The sequence below is a fragment of the Acomys minous genome (assembly GCF_964271855.1).
Source record: "Acomys minous genome assembly, chromosome: 14".
Classification (NCBI taxonomy): domain Eukaryota; kingdom Metazoa; phylum Chordata; class Mammalia; order Rodentia; family Muridae; genus Acomys; species Acomys minous.
Window position 1 is genome coordinate 16,238,943 of NC_140496.1, and position 21,741 is coordinate 16,260,683.

Consider the following 21,741-nt stretch of genomic DNA (forward strand, 5'->3'; position numbering starts at 1 on the left):
TCTTGACCGGAAGAGGCGGGACTTTGAGCTCTGACCTGGAAATTCTAGCTCTACGCTAGTCATTTTTTTTTTTTTCTTTTTTGGGTCGGGCCAGTGGGGAAGATGGCCACGCTGCAAGAGAGTGAAATCAAAGTGGATGGCGAGCCGAAACTAAGCAAGAAGTAAGTGTCGCTGAAGGTCGTTTAGTGCCTCTTGTCGCAGTGGCCCGATGGGAAGTACCTGGCGTCTTCCCGCCAAGGCGACTGTGCCAGGGGCTTCTCTGTCCTCTCCGGTGAGTGAGCACATGCTGTGGAGCCGTGATGCAGCCCCCCGGAATCTACAGCCCCCCGGGATGCTCAGGGGTCAGTTGCTGTGCCTGGTGTCTTCCCTCACTGTAGGGACGGCCATGCTGAGGAGAAGCCAGCACAGAAACTGGGAGGTAACAGGAAAGAAAAGTGAAACTAGCTTTCCCCCTACGGTTTAAGAAATGTGTGTGGGTTTTTAAAAAATGAGCCACTCCTCCATGAGTAAATTGGAAAATGGTTAAATATCTTAGCTCTTCAAAGCAGAACTTTTTACATTTTTATTGGCCTATCGAAGTTAATTCTGCACCTTAGATGTTAAAAGGGGTACGTTCTGAAACTGTTGGGCGCTCACCCATGTGCGTCCCTCAAAGGATCTGTAACAGGTGAGCAAATGGTCTTATTTAGCGGAATACACCGGGTTCCCCTTGCACTGCTCTGTGTGTCTTTGTAAAATACTCCAATTCCGAGAATTGGGTGGGTGAGCGTGGACAGATAAGATTAGCCTCCCTTTAACTGGCCGTTTTATAGTGTCTAAATACTACACTCTAGTCGAGTGTACCTCATTTGAACGACAGAACACGATCAGTGACTTGTATGTCTTCTTAATGCCCGGAACCACACAGTGTGTGGCCTCCAGAGCTGTAGGAAATAAATAGTTTAAGCTACTGATACTGTTCATGGCTGCCTGAGTTAGTGCACTAGCGGGTCGATCCTCTTGTTGAGCCCTGGGGGAAATACTAGAGCCGGTCTAGATAAGAACTGATTTTTTTTTTCCCCTTTTATGTCTAGGTTTCTGCTTTATGTATTTTGGGGGGATTTTAAAGGAAATGTTTAAATATATGGGTTGCTAGCGCTGTAATTGCGTGAGTTTATTAAATTGGTAGTTCAGGTAAAGTTAGAAAGCCTTTCAAATGACATTTCTTAAATACACCTACCACTTTTTTCTTTTATAGTAACATTTACCTGTTAAACGCCATATCTAAGCTCAGTAGTAATCTTTTTTTTGTTTTGTTTTGTTTTGGTTTTTGGTTTTTTTGACAGGGTTTCTCTGTGTAGCCTTGGCTGTCCTGGACTCGCTTTGTAGACCAGGCTGGCCTCGAACTCACAGCTATCCGCCTGCCTCTGCCTCCCGAGTGCTGGGATTAAAGGCGTGCGCCACCACGCCCGGCTCAGTAGTAATCTTGCAAGAGAATTATTAACTTTTCAAACTCACAAACTATGACCCTGGGTAGTCATTTTTGGCTTGGTTTGGTTTGGTTTTTGGTTTTTCAAGACAGGGTTTCTCTGTGTAGTCTTGGCTATCCTGGACTCAGTTTGAGGACCAGGCTGGCCTCAAACTTACAGCGATCTGCCTGCCTCTGCCTCCCCCTCCCGAGTGCTGGGATTAAAGGTGTGCGCCACCACGCCCGGCTTTGGGTTGTCATTTTTAGGGGGAAAACAGGTGTTCCTAGGAGTTGGGAGTATGGCCTAGTGGTTGCTTCTGTGCCCAAGGCTCTTGATTTCCAGCGCTGCAAGTACTAATAATAAAAGTATATGTTCCTAGCTGCCTATAATCCCAGGATCTTTGTGAGTTCAAGGCCAGCCTAGTCTACAAAGTGAGTCCAAGACAGCCAAGGCTACACAGAGAAACCCCCTCTCAAAAAAACAAAGAAACAAAAAGTGTACGTTCCTATGTGTCTTTTAGCACAGATCTAAAACTCTGGGACAGAGATCTAAAGTGAAGTCTATGATCGTCCTCGTCTAAAATAAATCAGGTGGTTTTGTGAGGGGGGGGGGAGGCTGGTTGTTTGGGTTTGGTTGCTCGGTTAGTTGGCTTTGTTTTTTGAGGCAGGGTTTCTCTGTGTAGCCCTGGCTGTCCCGGAACTTGCTCTGTAGACCAAGCTGGCCTCTGCCTCTACCTCCAAAGTGCTGGGATTAAAGTCGTGTGCCACCATTACCGACTTTTAAAATAAAGTAGTTTTGAAGTATGTTCCTAGCTAAAATAATTTTTTGTGATTGACATTTTCTCTCTCCTGCTCCCCCCTTAATTGTTCTTGGAATTTCTTGGTCTGAAATCTTTACTAAGCACCATTTTATGTCTGATATTATCCCCAGAGTTAAAAACTGATAGGCTATCTGCTCAAATCACTCACCCTCATATGAGAGATTCCTCCTTAAATTATTTAAGCAGAGTAGAGTGTGGTCCCCGCAGATCTGATGCCATGGTGTTGGTGACACATAAACATGGTGTCATGTGATCCAAAATTCCACACTGGTCCTTCCTTTGACAGAGAGGCTTTCCTATAGCTGGTTCCTGTATGGTTTATTTGTTTCCTGAGGCAGGCTGTTCTCAAGCTAGTAGGTTCAAATAATCCTTCTCAACCTCTAGGGTAGCTGGGACTGTATCCAGTATTCCATCTTTTTTAAAAGATAGATTTGTTTATTTATTTTATGTATATAAGCACTCTCTTTGCATGTACATCAGACCTCATTATACATGGTTGTGAGCCACCATGTGGCTGCCGGGAATTGAACTCAGGACTGCTGGAAAGCAGTCAGTGCTCTTAACTTCTGAGCCACCTCTTCAGCCCCCAGTGTTCCATCCTCAGGGGAGAAACCGCACTTCTGAGCCCCATATTTTACCTTCCATACTTTCTTATATTGTGAACGTTTCTGCGTAGAATACTTATTGACTTGCGTTTGAGTTTTCTTTTTTTTTTTTCTTTCTTTTTTTTCCCCCCCTTCATTTTCCTAGACAAGGTCTCTCTGTGTAGCCTTGACTGTCCTGGACTCACTTTGTGGACCAGGCTGGCCTCGAACTCACAGCAATCCACTTGCCTCTGCCTCCCAAGTGCTGGGATTAAAGGCGTGTGCAGCCACCACCCGGCTGCATTTGAGTCTTTAATCCTGGACATGAAGCTTTTTTTCCGTAGTCAGGACTGAGACCATTGGCAGATGTTAGTAGTCAGGAGGGACTGAAGACAGAGGAACGTCACACGTTAGTACGAATCTCAGCTCCCCTCCTCAGGAGTGCAGGTTGAGTGGATGTGTGCTATTTGTCCCCTCTGACTGTACATCTCTGTTTCCTGCTAGGTGGTGGTAATCATTAGTTCCAGGGTGTTCTGCCATGTTGATGCAAGCTGCTCTCAGACTTGCTAGGGGGTCCCTGCGGCACCCCTCATGGGCACAATGGGGTCAGAGGGAACTTCAACCAGGCCACCTTGCTCCTTTCACCACGCTCCACAAGGACAAGCCACTTTCTGATAGGAGAAGGTTGGTGCCCGTTACCTTCTTTATCACTCTGAGAGCAGAACCTTTCCTTCAGTGTCTGTTAGCAGCCAAGGCTTTGGCCATGTTAAGGAAACCACTCTATTGCCCAAGCCAAGAGTCCCTGCTTACTTTGTAAGTTTAGTGCCCCTCTCTTTGCTTTCTCCTCTGTTTTCTTCTTCTTTTCTTCCTCCTTTGGCTGTTTTTTCGTTTATTGAGACAGGGTCTTGCTAGATAGACTAAGGTGTCCTTGAACTTTACTATGTAATGAGGCTGGCCCTAAATGAAAACTCTTTCTGCGCTAGGATTGTAGGCATGTGCTACACCATACTGCCTTGAATATGGAACTTTTTTTTTTTTTTTTTTTTTTTTGGTTTTTTGAGACAGGGTTTCTCTGTGTAGCCTTGGCTGTCCTGGACTCCCTTTGTAGACCAGGCTGGCTTCGAACTCACAGCGATCCACCTGCCTCTGCCTCCCAAGTGCTGGGATTAAAGGCATGCGCCAGCACGCCCAGCTTGGAACTTCTTTTAAATTTATTTACCTTTATTTTATGTGCATTGGTGTTTTGCCTGCACGTATGTCCATGTGAAGGTGTCAGAAGTTGGAGTTACAGTTGTGGGCTGCCATATGGGTGCTGGGATTTGAACCTGGGTCCTCTGGAAGAGCAATTGGTGCCCTTAACTGCTGAGCCATCTCTCCAGCCCCAAAATATGAAATTTCTAATGCTATTCTTTTTTTTCCTTTCTTTCTTTCTTTTTTTCTTTCCAGAGTTTGTTTATCAACTGTGTTCTAGTTTTGGTGCTACCATTAGGGTCTTTTCTGGACTTTCCTTAGGGTCTACAACAGCAAAACCTGATGAATGAAGCAGAAAACATTTACCTTAATAGTGGGGTGGGGTGGGGTGAGGGGACGGTACCAGATGGCCTTAGAAGTCTGCTGACTGAATTACAGAATGATGACCCAGCGGACAGCTAGAAGGATGAATAGAAGGCACACTGTATTTAGAAAGGCTTGTCTGTTTTGAAGCAATCACAATTGTGTTGCACTTAAAGTGTAATCAAGTTGTTTTGTTTTGTTTTAATTTCGCTAAGTTCATATTGAAAATGAAGGATCTAGCACGAGCAATGGTGCATAATTATAATCCCAGGCGCTGGGGAGGCAATCCCATTTCAGCATGAGAAAGGAGCTTGGAGGTTAATTCAGTATTAGACCCCTTGCCTAGCACGCGTGGATCCCTGGGTTCAACTTCCAAACTACAAAGCAAAGGAAAGTGAAGGATGCATTTAAAGGCCAGACAGCATAACTTAGGATCTTTTGCCATGGTTCACTCTTGAAGAGTTGTCAGTTGGGAAGAATGGTCCATAAATTCTCTTTGAATAATGAAGGTATTCTGTCTGTCTAGGTCATTTTCTTTTTCCTGGAGTCAGATAGCACGGTGAGATCATAAGGGCCAGAGTTGCCCCATTGTTTTGGGTTTTAGTTTCAGGTAACCAGTATGAAAGTTGGATGAGATGCTTGGTTAGAAATGTATCCAGATTTGTCTGTGTTTAGTCCTGGAGGCAGAATGTAAGGAGTTAGGTAGTGGGTTACCTTTAATCCACTTTTGAGCACTAACTCCACTCTGGGCCCCAGTCATGTCTTTTTAACATCTCACTCCTCACAGCTGGTGAGAGGGTGTCTCTTCCTTCTTCTAGTTGATGAGAAGCCATTGGCCCAAGGCTACCTGAGTGGTTAGTGTTTTAGAATTTAGCGCTAGGCGGTTTGGCTACAAACACTGCATGTTAGTAGAATATTCATTCAGGTTAAAGTTAGACCCACTTTGTTTTGTTTTGAGCTGGGCCTCAGGCTGGCCTCAAAGTCACTGTGTGTCTTCTGGTGACCTTAAACTTGTGGTCTCCTGCTTCTGGGGTTACAGATGTACAGCCTTACATCTGCGTTGCTAGGGTCGAACCCAAGGGCTTCATGTCACATCTGCAGTCCCCACACACTCTGAGTGACATTGGCACTGGGGCTTCTCCTCAAGCTCTGAAGACCAGCTCTCTCTACAGCCTAACTCACTGTTCTGGGAGAGCCTCGAGGCTGACAGGGCTGGTATTACCTCATCACACCCTTAAGTGGTACTGTAGGAACTAAGTCCGTCCTGCAGATTTTCCGGGAATTCTCTGTTCCGATACATATGTAAGCTGGTACGTGTGGGCTTCTTCACCTTTGTGTATGTGGTTCCAGTCGGTTCCTCAGGCCAAGTGGAGATTGGAAATGACCTGTCACATCTTTATTCAAAGCTTAGGTTTTCTTTTTGTCTTGTTCCCATAAATACTTCCGTGACCAACAAGTTAGATTTGGGGAGTAGAATCCACAGGGGTGTAGGTCCGAGCAGGAACCTTTTCTGCAGGCTGCTCATGCTTTTGAAAAGCCATGGTGAATCTTCTGGTAGAGGACTCTGCAGGCAGCTTTCACACTGGCTGCTGTCATCTTCCCAACAGTGAGCTAAAGAGACGGCTGAAAGCTGAGAAGAAAGTGGCAGAGAAAGAGGCCAAGCAGAAGGAGCTCAGTGAGAAACAGCTAGGCCAGGCTGCCGCTGCCACCAACCACACCGCTGACAATGGTGTGGGCGCTGAGGAGGAGACACTGGACCCAAACGTGAGTTCCCTGGGCCATCGGGACCACCAGACACAGAGCTTCTGAGGGGCTTGGGGAGGGCAGTGTCTGCCTTTTATATGGTTAAAGGCATATAGACCCTGATTTTTTTTAAAGATGTATTTATTTATTATACAGTGTTCTGCCTGCATGTACACCCACAGGTCAGAAGAAGGCATCAGATCACATTATAGATGGCTGTGAGCCACCATGTGGTTGCTGGGAATTGAACTTGGAACCTCTGGAAGAGCAGTCAGTGCTCTTAACCTCTGAGCCATCTCTCCACTCCATGGCCCTGAATTTTTAATATCAACTCCAAATAAGCAATTTCAAAAGACCAGTGCTTCTGAGTTAACTACTTCCTTGGAAAGTAGCTTAGCCTACAGCAATGTCATCAGGGTGTCTTCTCTCAAGATAGACTAGAAGCTCTTCCCCCCCCCCCCAACTCCCAGACAAGGTTTCTCTGGGTAGCCTTGGTTATCCTGGAACTGGCTCTGTAGACCAGGCTGGCCTCAAACTCACAGAGATCCACCTGCCTCTGCTTCCTGAGTGCTGGGATTATAGGCATGCGCCACCACACCCAGATAGACTACAGCTTCTAATAGTTGGCAAAATACATTCCACTCTCCCGCGTCATCCTCCTTCCTGCTTTCATACATAGACACACCCATGCCCGTTCATTTGTATCACTCCAAGGCTAATTTTCCACTACTAACAGAGTTGGAAAGTTGCATCAAGAAGAAGGTTGCCAGGGGCTAAAGAGATGCTCGCTGGTTAAGAGTGCATGCTGCCGTTCCAGGGACACCCACGTCAGGTTGCTCACAACCACCTACTGCTCCTCCAGCTCCGGAGGATCCAGCTTTCTCTTCTGGCCTCCACAGGCATGCGCGCGCGCGCGCACACACACACACACACACACACACCCCTACACATACATATGATTAAAAATAAGTCTCTTAAAAGAAAAAGATCATGCACGAGTACACACACACCTACACCTACACCTACACACATATGATTAAAAATAAATCTTTTAAAAGAAAAAGATTGACAACCCCTCTGGTAGAATACCCTATATTTGCACCCTACAGGTTTCCTGAGCCTGCTCGAGGGAGGAGTCTTAACGAGTGGCTGGAAGAGTAATTAAGAAAGTGACTGCACCGTGCAAATACAGTCCACAAAAGAGGCTACCTGCAACAATTGAGTTTTATTATTTTAGATGAACTCTTTTGTTGTTGTTGTTGTTGTTGTTGTTTTTTCATTCCGTTGATCTTGCATTTTGAATTCATCCTGTGGATCTACATATTTTTAATACAAATCACATTCCATAGTCCTATTTCAAAGATTCATAGGTCTAGGTTAGTGTTCCAGCAATGCTCCTTGCAGGCTTGTGTCTCCTCTTGGTTCCCTGATGGTGCTGCTGTTTTGGAAGGTTGTGGAAGCCTTAGGGGGTGGGGCCTACTGGAGGAGGTGGTTGCTGGTGGTGGGTCTTTTGTTTTGTTTTATTTTTCAAAACAAGATTTCCTCTCTGTAGCCTTGGCTGTCCTGGAACTTGCTCTGTAGACCAGTCTGGCCTCACCTGCCTCTGCCTGCCAAGTACTGGGATTAAAGGGATGCCGCTGGTGGGTCTCAGCCCATTCATCCCACTATGCACATCTCTGTTGCCTGATCTGCAGAGATGAAGTCGTTCCATGAGCTTCTGCTGGCCTGAGCAAGCTGCTCTAGCCGCCACGCCTTCCCTGTCCTAACTGTATCCTCCTGAACTAGCAAGGAAACTAGTGAGAGCCTGCTGGAGAGGCCACGCCTGCAGGCTTCCAATTCTGAAGGCCTGGCTCTCTTTTAACAGCAATACTACAAGATCCGCAGTCAAGCGGTCCACCAGCTGAAGGTCAGTGGGGAGGACCCGTACCCTCACAAGTTCCACGTGGACATCTCACTCACTCAGTTCATCCAAGAGTACAGTCACCTGCAGCCTGGAGACCACCTGACTGACATCACCTTAACAGTGGCAGGTAGGTGGGCAGGCGTCTGTGCCGACACACGGAAGGGCCTGGGCTGGTCTTGCTCCCTCTGCCCTTGTTGGCCTTTGAGTCGGATCTTGCTATATACCTTAGGCTGGCCTCAAACTTGAGACCCCGTGCTGCGCTTTCCGGCTAGTGCTTAAGTTACCTTACTGGAGACAGTACCTTGAAATCTCCTCACAGAAGGAAGTCCAGCACCCCTGAGGCGCGGGCCTTCTGGGGAAGGGCTGTTCTCTGAGGAACTGCCTGCCTGCATATGCTCCTACTTTATAATCATAGAATTTCCTTTCACCTCCAAACTGTGGGCCCAGTCTTTTAATTTCATTTTCTTTCACTACTCTCAGATAGTTATTTCTATAACACTGTTATTTATGAATTTGTGAAGGGTTTTTTAAAAATATCTTTTTCTTGCCTTCCCCTTGGGGAAAAAAATACCTATATAATCCTTGTTACAGTACCTACGTGTCAAAGCCTGTTAATTTTTCTCAAGAGTATGTATGTGTGTTCATGTATTCATATGTGCGCATGTAGAGGTCAGAGGACAGCTTCCAGTGTCGTTCCTCAGGCTCTGTTGCTGTCACGCTTTTATTGGGACATGGCCTCTCACTGGCTAAAGCTTGCTGAGTAGGCTGCCTGGCCAGCAAGCCCCAGGGCCACTCTTGAATCCACCTCCTCCAGTGCAAGGGTTACAAGTGCATGGTGCACCTAGTATTTTTTTTTTATTAATAAGATTTGTATGTGTGTGTGTGTGCGCGCGCGCGCATGCACGCCAAATATGTGTGCAAGTGCCCAAAAGAGTGTCAGAGATGCCCTGCAGCTGCTATACAGGCAATTGTGAGCCTCCCAATATGGGTGCTGAGAATCAGACTTGGGTCCTCTGGAAGAACAGTAAATCATAACTGCTGAGTCATCTCTCTAGTGAACCCCTAATTACAGGGGTCACCATCATGGCCACTAAAGCTTTTTTGATGTTAGTCACTTTGACTCAGTACATGACTGTTTTTAGGTATAGGATCTTCATCTTGGTTTGATTTGGGTTTAGATTTATTTCATGGTTATGAGTGTGTTACCTGCAGGTATGTGTGTTCATGCCGGGTGCCTACAGAGGTCAAAAGAGGGAGTCAGTTCTCCTGGAATGAGAGTACAAATAATTGTAAACCACCATGTGGTTGCTGGGAGCCCAGCCTAGGTCCTCTGTAAGAGCAGCAATTGCTCTTAACTGCTGAGCCATCTCCAGCATTCCCCGTGTGTTCCCTCCCTCTTTTTATTTTAGATATTTTTCTTAAATTGGATATAATTTTTTGGCTTGTTTTTTTTTTTTTTTCCTTGCCTTGGATTGCTTTTGAGACTGTTTGAAGACGATGAATTGTTAGTTCTTTGAAGTAATTGTAATTAACAAATCCTTTTAATTCTACTTACTTTGTATGTGTGTCAGAGAAAAGCTTTTTCAGAGTCTCTTCTCTGCTGCCCCTTGTTTTGAGGCAGGGCCTCTCTTGTTTCTTTCACTATACTGTGTACTCCAAGCTAGCCTGCCCGAGGCTTCTGGCAGATTCTTCTACCTCTGCTTCCTCCCATTGAGCCACCAAGTCCAGCTTTTTATGTAGGATTCCGGGGTGGAATTTGTGTCAGGATCTTTGCCTAGCCTCTTTGACGTGCCGCGGCATCTCCCAGCCCACAGAAACCTTTGTCGCTTAATGTGTATATGAAATTCGTCCTGGGTTTGTTTGTTTGTTTGTTTGTTTGGGGGTTGGTCTTGAACTCACTGAATATTCAAAGATGGCCCTGTTGCCTTTGTCTGGGACTACAGGCATGTGCCACCACAGCTGGCTTATGTGATGCTAGGAGCTGAAGTAAGTGCATGCAAGGCAAGCACTCCCCACTGAGCTCTACACCCAGTCTTCATTTTCTGGTGTGTTTAAAGGAAGACTGGTTTCGTTCTCAGCTCACTATACTCTGCTTTGGGGCAAGTGTTCATACACGTAGTAGCTGGTTACAGTTCTTGGATTTCCTAGGTCTCTTCCTTTTCCTTGCTTTATAGTGCCTTATAGGGCCCTGCCCTGGGAAGGAGCCTGCCTGCTGAGCTTAGAGTTCATGGGCTTCCTGTTCCATCCCCTCTAAGTAGCTTAGCATGTATGGAGTACAAGTCTCTGCTGCTGCTCTCTAGCTAGCCCAAAGTGCTTGCATTCTTCAGTGAATGCCCTTTGCCGTTTGGTAGTTCTTCAGTTCTCAGATGCCCACTCCTTACCCACTGCTTTTTTCCCTACCTATGGAGGTAGGAAAATAAAGGGCATTGCTTATATTTTAGGGTTCTGAGGAATATCTTCTTCCATAACTTGCCCGCCCCCAGGGTTTCTCTGTGTAGCCTTGAGCTGTCCTGGACTTGCTTTGTAGACCAGGCTGGCCTCGAACTCACAGCGATCTCCTGCCACTGCCTCCCAAGTGCTGGGATTACAGATGTGTGCCACTGCTCTCGGGTATGCACTAGCCACTTCTTAAATCTTTACATAAAAGATGGAAAAACCTGTGTTGTCACTACCACTGCCATCATCCAGAGTCCACTGGCCATCTTTAAAGTGAGGTCTTGCTGTACAACCTTGACTAACTTTAATGTGATTCACTGATATGAAGAAGTGGCAGGCCATGCACAGATTGCCGTGATCAGTGCTACATAGGGAGCTTAAAGGGTTTCTCTTCCTCTCAGTATCTTTGCTGTTTTCTTTCTAGGTCGCATCCATGCCAAGAGAGCCTCTGGCGGAAAGCTTATCTTCTATGACCTTCGAGGAGAGGGGGTCAAGTTACAAGTCATGGCCAACTCCAGGTACATAGAAATAGCCAGTTAAAGATCCTGTGTTGCTGGGCGGTGATGGCACAGGCCTCCAGCACTCGGAGGCAAAGGCAGACAGATCTCTGAGTTTGGAGTGAGTTCTAGGACAGCCAGGGCTATATACAGAGAAACCTGTCTCAAGAAAACCAAAGTAAAAACTAACTTGTGTCATTCCCCACAGTAACGAAGGGATAGTTGAAGACACAGGCTAATGTGGTCCTATTTTCCCATTGCTGTTTAAAGTTAGGATGGTGCCCAGGGCATGGTGGTGCATGCCCTTAATCCCAGCACTTGGGAGGCAGAGGCAGGCGGATCTCTGAGTTCGAGGCCAGCCTCATAGACAAAGCAGGACAGCCAGGACTACAAGAGAAACCCTGTTTCGAAAAACCAAAAAAAATAAAAAGTAAAGAAATAAAGTTAGGATGGCAAGCCAGGGAGTGGTGGTAAATACCTTTAATCCTACCACTTGGGAGGCAGAGGCAGGTGGATCTCTGATCCAGGCCTGTCTGATCTACAAAGCAAGTTCAAGGACAGCTGGGGCTACCTGAAGAAACCCTGTCTTGGAAAAATAAAAAATAAAATAAAAAATAAAAGTTAGGATAGCAAGGAGTGGGGCGTGGCTGGGTACAGTTGAGCAGAAGGTGAAAGGCTGGAAAACAGAATGGCTGTCCTTACATATAGGGCAGTTAACAAAGCAGGAGTCACCCAGCAGTTGTCCCTGAAGCAGGGGCCCCTCTCGGCCTCATTGGAACAGTCAGTGAAGGTTTGCTACACGAGCCAGGAGTCTGTATGAATGTGAAGAGGTGTACGTTGAGTTACTTTTCCTTCCACTCAGGAATTATAAATCAGAGGAAGAATTTGTTCGTATCAATAACAAACTGCGCCGGGGAGACATAATCGGAGTTCAGGGGAATCCCGGGAAGACCAAGAAGGGTGAACTGAGCATCATCCCGTATGAAATCACGCTCCTGTCTCCCTGCCTGCACATGCTGCCTCATCTTCACTTCGGCCTCAGAGACAAGGTAAGTTCTGCAGCTGTGCTGGCTGTTCCCTAAGACAGGTGCCACCTACCGCGGCGCCATCACATAGAACACTGGTTCCTAACTGTTGCTTTTGGTTTAGGAAACAAGGTATCGACAGAGATACTTGGACTTGATACTGAATGACTTTGTGAGGCAGAAATTTATCATCCGCTCTAAGATCATCACGTATATAAGAAGTTTCTTGGATGAGCTGGGATTCCTAGAGGTAACCAAGGGTGAAGGGTTTTGGTACTTGCTGGCTATGCTTGTCTCTCACTCTCCCGTCTTCCTTTTCCACAGCGTTTCCTGCCTAAGGAGAACAGGCCCTTGCCAAGTGTCTTTGTTCCACCCTGCTTAGTGCTTGTTAGGAAATCAAGACCTTACTTCCAAACTAATGTACCGTCCATCTGCTAATGATGCCATGTTCAATAATTTTGGAGGGTCTATAGTATTAAAAATAGTCTTTAGAAGCTGGGCGTGGTGGCACATATTTTTAATCCCAGCACTTGGGAGGCAGATCATTGTGAGTTGAGGACAGCCTGGTCTACAAAGTGAGTCCAGGACAGCCAGGGCTATACAAAGAAACACTGTGTGGTGAGTTGAGGGGAGAGAGAGACAGAGAGAGACAGAGAGAGACAGAGAGATAGAGACTGACTCTCTTTGGAAGCTAGGTATGGTGACACACACCCTTCACCAAAGCACTTAGGAGCATTAGGAGGCATAGACAGGCAGATATATGCACACACAAATACACTAAACACATTATATGCTTGCTACATATGGAGTACACGTGTAAATGTTTTGGAGTTTTATGTTTGGTTTAAATACAAATTGTAGTCATGCTATATGTACCATGTGATAGACCTGCTTTTTGTTGTTGTTGTTTTGAGGGGTGTGTTGACATTTTCAATTCCAGAATCTGTTTTGGGTGTGGTTGGGGTATGTGTGTGTGTGTGTGTGTGTGTGTGTGTGTGTGTGTGTGTGTGTGTGTGTGTGTATGCACATGTGTGTATAGGTTGAATGCATCTATGTGCATGTCCAAAAGATAGAGGAAGATGCCCAGTGTCCTATATAACTCTTGGCCTATTTTTCTAAACTATAACTATATGTGGGTATGTGCATTGGAGTGCCAGTGCCTTTGGAGGCCAGAGGACTGGATTCCCCGTGCAGCTGCAGTGTCAGGTGGTTGTGACCTACCTGACATGTGTATTAGGGCTTGAACTTGGGTCCTCTGCAAGAAAAGTCTGGGCTCTTAGCAGCTGAGCAACTCTCCAACCCTCTGCTGCTTCTTAAGAGCGGATCTGTTTGCTATATTGATACTTTGGGTTGTTTCTGATTCTCTTTTGTACTGTTTCAGTGAACATCATACATGTGCACTAATATTTTTAACGTAGATATTTTGTGTGTGTGAATGTATGTGAGACAGGGTCTTTCTCTATATCCCTGGCTGTCCTAGAACTCACTATGTAGACCAGGCTCACCTTGAATTCACGATATCTAACTGCTTCTGCCTCCTGAGTACTGGGATTAGAGGCAAGTGCCCACACACCTAGCTTGTAATTTGAATTCTAAACATAGACTAAGTTGAAGGACAGAAGTTGTAAATACTGCAAATGCCTTAGTTCCTGTCCTATTGCTGAGAAGAGACACTATGACCAGGGCAAGTCTTTTTCTTTCTTTTCTTTCTTTCTTTTTTTTTTTTTTTTAAATGTATACAATGTTTTGCCAGCATGCATAACTGCAGGCCAGAAGACAGCATCAGATCACATAGATGGCTGTGAGCCACCATGTGGTTGCTGGGAATTGAACTCAGGACCTCTATACATGCAGGTAGAACACTATACATAATAATAAATCGATAGGTCTTTTTTTATTTTTTTTAAGGGCCAACACCTACTCCATCCAACAGGGCTGCACCTGCTGATCCTTCCCGAACAGTCCCACCACATGTGGACCAAGCCTTTAAACAGATCAGCCTATGGGGCCATTCTCACTAAAACCACCACAGTAAATTAAACCTACAAGTTGCAGCATCCATTTAGAGTTCTGTTACAGCTTGCCAGTGAGTACAGTGCTGTGTTATTAGGGATGAGATTCTAGAGAGTCAAGCATTCACATTGCAAAGTTTTACTCTGTTATACCACAGGCCTAGACTATGTTACATGGCACAGGATGCACTGTCCTCAAGGCCCCTGGTCATCTGAGAATTGTTTCTTTCTGTCTATTTTAGATCGAGACGCCCATGATGAACATCATCCCAGGGGGAGCTGTGGCCAAGCCTTTCATCACCTATCACAATGAGCTAGACATGAACTTATACATGAGGATCGCTCCAGAGCTCTACCATAAGGTACTCGGTAACCATCGCCCATCTCCTTCCAGTAGCAAGAGCCTGGGAAAATCACTGCTAGACCAGTTCAGTCAGACATGAGGAACAGGAACGGTGGACCAGCCAGGAGAGTGCTCTTGTTCTTCAGATCTGTTAGCTATGATCCTTACAGAATTCCCTTGTGAGCAGCTGTGGATGGAGGGCTTGTATTGTACAAGTGTGCACACGTTCCTCTCTCAGTTCCCCCAAGAGCTCCTCGCCCCACCCCCACCCTCACCCCCAGGCAAGGTGGCAAGCACCTGGTCTATACAGTGAGTTCTAGGCCAGCCAAAGCTACGCAGTGAGACCCTGTCTAAAAAGAAAAAGAAAAAAGAAAAGAAAAAAAAATCTACCACTGAACTACATCCCAGTACTTCTGAGTTTAGTCTTTCATAAAAGAATTTTCATTGATTTTAAGTTCTTTCTAGAACTTAAGAAATAAATCTTTTCAAATTAGCCGTATAAACACCAAAGACTGTCAGCCAAGATTCTCAGGTGCAGCCACAAATCTAGTCAGGCAGCCATCATGACCTTGAAAGCCAGGGAGGCATGCCTGGAAACCAGAGCTGGGAGTGGCGATGAGTCATATCACTCGGGGCCTGGTGTCACAGGGAACACTGTCCGCTGCTGGGCACAAGTCACTGCACCAGGATCTCTGTAGCCTGTTTGAAAGATGGCTACCTCTGGCTCCCTTCACCAGAGTGAGTCCTATGTAATACTTACACCTATGCTGACATGTCTGGCAGGGTGGAGCTGGGTCACTTGCCTGTAACCTAACCCCAGAAGAGGCTTTGGAGAAACTCAGACCCGACAAATAAGAAACAGCAAAGATACAGGAAGAGACGCAGGAGTCGTGCACAGCCAAATAAAAACAAAAAGCAAAACGACATGTGCTCTAGATGTCTAAAGTCAGCAGAGTGCTGGATATTCCAAGTAGAGAGCGTGTGAAAGCTGTGAAAACCACTCAGCTTTTATCGGGGTTGCTAACACATGGCTGGCTTTTTGTTAGATGCTGGTGGTTGGTGGCATCGATAGGGTTTATGAAATCGGGCGCCAGTTCCGGAATGAAGGAATTGATATGACTCACAACCCTGAGTTCACCACCTGTGAGTTCTACATGGCCTACGCAGACTATCACGACCTCATGGAGATCACAGAGAAGATGCTGTCGGGGATGGTAAAAAGCATCACGGGCAGCTACAAGATCACCTACCACCCAGACGGGCCAGAAGGCCAAGCCTACGAGATCGACTTCACCCCTCCTTTCCGAAGAATCAGCATGGTGGAAGAGCTCGAGAAAGCCCTGGGTGTGAAGCTGCCAGAAACCAGGCTCTTTGAAACAGAAGGTAAACCACTCCACTCCACTAGGTGGCATCCCTTCCTGTTCGGCTCTGAGTTTGTTTAGGTCAGAGCTGAAATGTCGCACAGGTTGTATTTATAAGCATTTTTCCTAGAGCGCAATTAATGTTCCCTGTCCTAACTTGCACATTTCTGTTACAGAAACTCGGAAAATTCTTGATGATATTTGTGTTGCAAAAGCCGTTGAGTGCCCCCCACCTCGGACCACAGCCCGGCTCCTTGATAAGGTGAGACACCACGCTTGGACGCGTCCAGTGCTGGCCAGAACTCTGATGCCCAGGAAGTGGATCCACTGGGAGAGTTCCTGCCTGCAGTTTCACATGAGAGCCTTACAGAGGCACAGGAAAATTGAAACTTTGAACTGGGCTTGGGCAATGTGCAGCTCACTTAGCAAGTCAATGCCAGGGAAAGGGGGTGGCTCAATCCCCATGAAATAGAAACAAAAAGAAACTTTAGCTATAATATTATTCTCTGTGCCAAATAGTTCATGTATATAATTTTTAAAGATTTGTTTGTTTGTTTATTGTGTACACCTGCACACCAGAAGAGGGCACCACATCTCATTATAGATAGTTGTGAGCCACCATGTGGTTGTAGGGAATTGAACTCAGAACCTTTGGAAGAGCAGGCAGTGCTCTTTAACCTCTGAGCCATCTCTCCAGCCCTGTTCATGTATATTATCTTAGTCAATGCTCCCTGCCCTCTGCACAAAGCTACAAGATGAGCCCGTGGGTGTGGGGGTTACAGCGTGCCCTCGGGCAGGGCTATCAGCCATATTCAGGCACCGCATCTAGTTGTGCTCTGTTTTCTCATCAAGCTTGTTGGAGAGTTCCTGGAAGTGACCTGCATCAGCCCCACATTCATCTGTGATCACCCACAGATTATGAGCCCTTTGGCCAAATGGTAAGACACAGTTTGTTGCTGCCTGAAAACCCCCTAAAGTAGGCTATGGCTGCTGCAGCTGCTATACCTCTGCAGTAGAACATTTACTTAACACGATTCTCGGCTGTGCCCTAGGTTCACTCTTCAGTACTGCTTTTTAAAAACAACAAAAAGAAGTTAATGGTGTAAAGTGACAGTGTGTTTTGATATCCTGTGTTGACTTGGTGGTCTTTTTGCACCGTGTATCGACAAAGTAGCTAAGGTGGGAGTCCTGCCAGGGCCTCTGTACATGGTCTTTCTGGCTGTAGTCTGGCTTTTGTCAGCATGGTTGTTGGGTTCCCAAGGCAAGCATTCCAGAAGAACTAAGCCTGAACAAGCAAATACATGCTAGGCCTTTCCTGATACCTCCTTGACCAAAGCAAGTAGGCAGCCCAGAGTATGAGAGCCGAAGGGCACGGACTCAGGCTATTCCACAGCTGCCTCGCCTCACACTGGTACCAGCGACTGGTGCTGAGCATCGGTGAGTTCCACACTTCATTAGGAGAGTTCTAGATTCATCCTCTGGTCTCACGTTCCCAGGCATCGCTCCAAAGAGGGTCTAACCGAGCGCTTTGAGCTGTTCGTCATGAAGAAGGAAATATGCAACGCCTACACGGAGCTGAATGACCCCATTCGGCAGCGGCAGCTGTTTGAGGAACAAGCCAAGGTAAGGAAGGAGAGTGAGCTGACGCCTTGTTCACCATGAGCTCACGCAGCAGGAGGGACCAGCCTAAACCTCGCACTGATGTACTTTGTTGGTGTTTTAACCGACGCCTAGGAAGCTTTATTTTATGTCTGCGGATATTTCTGCCCGTGTGTGTATCGGTGTACTGCCTGCACACCGTGCTCAGGGAGGGCAGGAAAGGGCATTGGTCCCTGCAGCTGGAGTTATAGATGGTTGTGAGGCCCTATCTGGGTGCTGGGCATCGAACTCTGTAAAGGAAGTGACAGTTAAAGTAGAGCTGCTGGTTTTGTCTTTGAGACAGCATCTCAGGTAGCCAAACCTGGCCTGAAATTCCTTGATCCTCTTATCTCTACTCCAAGGGTTGGGATCACAGGGCTGCATTACCAAACCCAGCTGAGACTTTGATATACGATTTGTAAGACGAGTTTAAAATCACTCTATGGAGAACAACACTCATCTTGCAAAGACATTTAACAAGGCTACTTGTTCTTAACTTTTCCTTAAACTATAACTCTCTATTGGGGGGTGTCGTTTTCTTTTGCATTGTTTTTTGAAACAGAATCTCTCTCTCTCTCTCTCTCTCTCTCTCTCTCTCTCTCTCTCTCTCTCTCTCTCTCTCTGTCCCCCCCCTCTCTGTCTCTGTGCCCCCCCCTCACATCTCTCTCGCTGTCCTGCAGCTCACTATGTAGTTTTGATCCCCCTGACTGCTTCCCAAATGCAGCAGCAGTACTTTGTTGAGGTAGTTTGAGGCACATGAAGATGTAAAGGTGGTGCCGTGAAGGCTCCTGTCATAACGGCATGAGGAGCGGTATTAAAGGGTCTGCACTGGTGGCCGCCTTAGGGACTGAGACAGCCTCTAGTGCCATCCTATAGCAGCTGAGGCCCAGTCTAGCTAGAGCCCTGAATCCCCAAGCAGAGAACAGTTTTGTCCAGAGAACTTTATCTACATTCTGAGACAGATTTCAAAACTACTGTGTGCTGTTCGTATAAAATAATGAGGACTACCTATCCTCCTTGACTCAAGATGTTACTGTTTAGCCCTGGCTGGCCTGGAATTAGTTATGTAGACCAGGCTGGCCTCCAACTGAACCACAACAATGTACAATCACATCCAACTTAAAATACGGGTTTCAGGACTGGAGAGATGGCTCAGTGGTTAAGAGCACTGCCTGCTCTTCCAAAGGACCCGGGTTCGATTCCTAGCACCCACATGGCAACTCACAACTTTCTCTAACTCCAAGATCTGACACCCCCACACCAATGTATACAAATTAAAATTAAATAAATATTAAATAAATATTTTTTTAAAAATACGGGTTTCATCCCTGAGGTAGGGTTCATCAGTCCTAACCTCCAGGTCTCTGGAAGAAATGGCTAAATGCTAGAATTACTGGGAAATCTATTTCCAGCAAGCCTTGAGAGTCAGGAGCATCTTTGGTACCCCTTTTGAAAGTTTTCATGTGTTTGTGTGGGCACTGAGATGACCTAGAACAATGGTTCTCACTCAGCCTGTGGGTTCTGATCCCTCTGGGGCTCTCAGGTATTTACATTAAGATTCATAATAGTAGCACAATTACTTATGAAGTAGCTATGAAATTTTTTTATGGTTGGGATCACCATAGAAAAGTACTTAGGAAGTAGCAACAAAATAATTTTACGACTGGGGGTCATAACGGCATGAGGGGCTGTATTAAAGGGTCACAGCATCAGGGGGGTTGCGAACCTCTGCTCTAGAGGAATAATGCATTTCACTCTCCTAGGCCAAGGCTGCTGGTGATGATGAGGCCATGTTCATAGATGAGAACTTCTGCACCGCCCTGGAGTATGGGCTGCCCCCCACAGCTGGCTGGGGCATGGGGATCGATCGACTCACCATGTTCCTCACAGATTCCAACAATATCAAGGTACGCGCAGACTTCCCAGTACATCTTCCCAGAGCCTAGAAGGCCTGGCAAATAAAGGAGAGCCTGAGGAAGTTCCACAGCGCCCTATAGGAGGAGACTAAAGGGCAGCTAACCTTACAGCTTTTTCAGTTGTTCCTCTTAACCCCGCCCCCATTACCCTACAGGGTTTCTCTGTGTCTCCTTGGCTGTCCTGGACTCTCTTTGTAGATAGACCAGGCTGGCCTCGATCTCAGAGATCCACCTGCCTCTGTCTCCCGAGTGCTGCAATTAAAGGCGTGTGCCACCACAGCCAGCTTAGTTGTTCCTCTTGAGACAGGAGATACTAATAGTTTGCTTTTCTTTCATACCAGAGAAATGCTAAGCTCTCTCTTCATGTATTGCCTGAAATCAGTCAGTTCTGTGAGGTGTAAAAACTGATTTTATTGTATTTTATAGAGAAAGAAATCCATTTGTTGTTAGTTTATTGTTCCTGTTTTTGAGACAGGGTCTCGTGTAGCCTAAGCTCTCTTGGAACTCCATCTGTAGTTTACCTTTGCTGTTGAGCATGTCGCTCCTTTAGCATGAGATGGCTGGTATCAGATGGCGGTGGAGACTCAGGCTCTACCAGCCTCTGATGATACCAAAAGTGTGACCACCCTTTGTGCCATGCACAACAGAGGAAGCAGGGCAAAAATCCAAAACCAGCCCATTAGGAAGGCAGGGCTGGTGAGCCACTGGCGGTCAGCACTGAGCCAGCGGTAATGATGGAGCAGGCCTCGTGGCTGTATAGGAAGTTCCGCCATCTCTGCCTGACCACCAGGCATCCGGCAGCAGTTCTCACCCAGAATAAATGGAGTGGAGGAATGGCAAACAAGCACGCCAGCCAGCCTTTATTTATAAACTTTGGGGTGGGGGGCGGGCGCTGATTGTGGTGAATGTTTCTGAGAGGACTAAGGATACTTAATCTACATATAGTGGAACAGCACCTCATTTACATGCAATAGCGTGGGGTCCTATCACAAGAAGGAAAACATAGTACTTAATTATCCCGTGAGTGAGGAAGTGACTTCTAGGTAAGATTAAAGGTCATTTGCCGGAGGCTAGGATCTCCTTGCCATAGGGTGGGGTTTGCTAAACCGGTTTTCTTATCAGGAAATGGGTGATCTCTGTCATCTTCCCTGAGGGCTATGTGAGCTTATACAAAACCTGAAGTTAACCAGATCAGTTGGGAGTCATAACCCAGCTGAGAAAAGGGATTCACCATCATAGACCAGTGCAAACTGCTAAGCGGAGAAGTCGGACTTGGACCTTATCCAGCAGAGCCCCGCATGTATTGAACTTGAGTTCCTGGTCTCTCCGTCTCTACCTCCTGAACACTGAGGTTATATTATTGTGTGCCTAGGAGGAAGTTCGCTTTTGGTTTGGCTTAGGTTTTTGTTTGTTTGTTTTGTTTTCAGACAGGGTTTCTCTGTGTAGCCCTGGGACTCATTCTGTAGACCAGGCTGGCCTCAAACTCAGAGATCCCTCGGCCTCTGCTTCCTGAAGCCGGGGTTACAGGCCAGTGCTGCTGTGCCCTCGCTGCCCTGGTGCTTCTTAAGTATGCTTCTCTCTCCTACAGGAAGTACTCCTGTTTCCAGCCATGAAGCCTGAAGACAAGAAGGAAACTGCAACAGCCGCTGAAACACAAGGAAGCCCAGCTGCCGGCCCCTCTGTCTAGGAGATGCGTGCAGCTCCGGCTCTCCACACTTCAGCACGTCTGATCTGAGGGGCTCGTGTATGGTGCCGTCCATCTGGCCACTGCAGTCCAATCACCACAAGAGAGAATTAAAGAACTTCTTTTATTCCTGTTACCAAATAAACTATTTCTCTCTTTACCTATGCAATGTCACATTTCCTCCCCAGACTGTTGGTCTAATGAATGTTTAGAACTCTTGTTGCATTTGTCTGTTTAAGATGTGTTTGTTTGTTTGTTTGTTTGTTTGTTTTTGAAGGGGGTTCGAGATGGGGTTTTTCTGTGTAGAACCCTAGCTATCCTGGACTCCTTTTGTAGACGAGGCTGGCCTTGAACCTACAGAGATCCGCCTGCCTCTGCCTCCCAGATGGCTGGGACTAAAGGCCTGCACCGGACGTCTAGCTTTAAGATTTATTCTTATTATTAATTATATGTGTGCGTTAGAGTCAGGTGCCCTCTGGGGCCAGAGTTTTAGGTAATTGTAAGCTGCCCAGCATGGATGCTGAGAACCAGAGCAGAGTGTGCTCTTAACTCCTAAGCCAACTAACTAACTCTCCAGCACCATCTGCAGTCTTTGAACAAATGTGTATTGATGTGTGTTCAATACTAGCCATGTTCTGAAATGCTGGAAACAGCAGGGAACAAAAACCAAACCACTACTTCCATGGAAGTCACTTTTATTTTCTTTAGGGCTTGGGTAGGATGTCCAGGAAGAACCAGACCAGATCAAGTGCATTTTTCTTTTCCGAACTGAGCCAT

The 21,741-nt window shown here is 46.5% G+C and overlaps 1 protein-coding gene across 3 annotated transcripts; it reads left to right on the forward strand.

Moving 5' to 3' along the window:
- The first annotated feature begins 2 nt into the window (after positions 1 to 2).
- On the forward strand, positions 3 to 21,128 carry KARS1 (lysyl-tRNA synthetase 1). 3 transcript variants are annotated; one of them, XM_084757323.1, is made up of 14 exons: positions 22 to 161; positions 3,357 to 3,536; positions 6,014 to 6,170; positions 8,014 to 8,179; positions 10,913 to 11,006; positions 11,848 to 12,034; positions 12,135 to 12,260; positions 14,265 to 14,384; positions 15,412 to 15,748; positions 15,903 to 15,988; positions 16,579 to 16,664; positions 17,223 to 17,349; positions 19,128 to 19,271; positions 20,869 to 21,128. In XM_084757323.1, the coding sequence occupies exons 2-14, from the start codon at positions 3,391 to 3,393 to the stop codon at positions 20,965 to 20,967; spliced, it is 1,875 nt and encodes a 624-aa protein (XP_084613449.1). In that variant the 5' UTR covers positions 22 to 161; positions 3,357 to 3,390; the 3' UTR covers positions 20,968 to 21,128. The 3 variants fall into 3 exon arrangements, with proteins under 3 accessions (XP_084613450.1, XP_084613449.1, XP_084613451.1); XM_084757324.1 differs by lacking the exon at positions 3,357 to 3,536 and having other exon boundaries at positions 3 to 161; XM_084757325.1 differs by lacking the exons at positions 3,357 to 3,536; positions 6,014 to 6,170 and having other exon boundaries at positions 35 to 161.
- Positions 21,129 to 21,741: the final 613 nt, after the last annotated feature.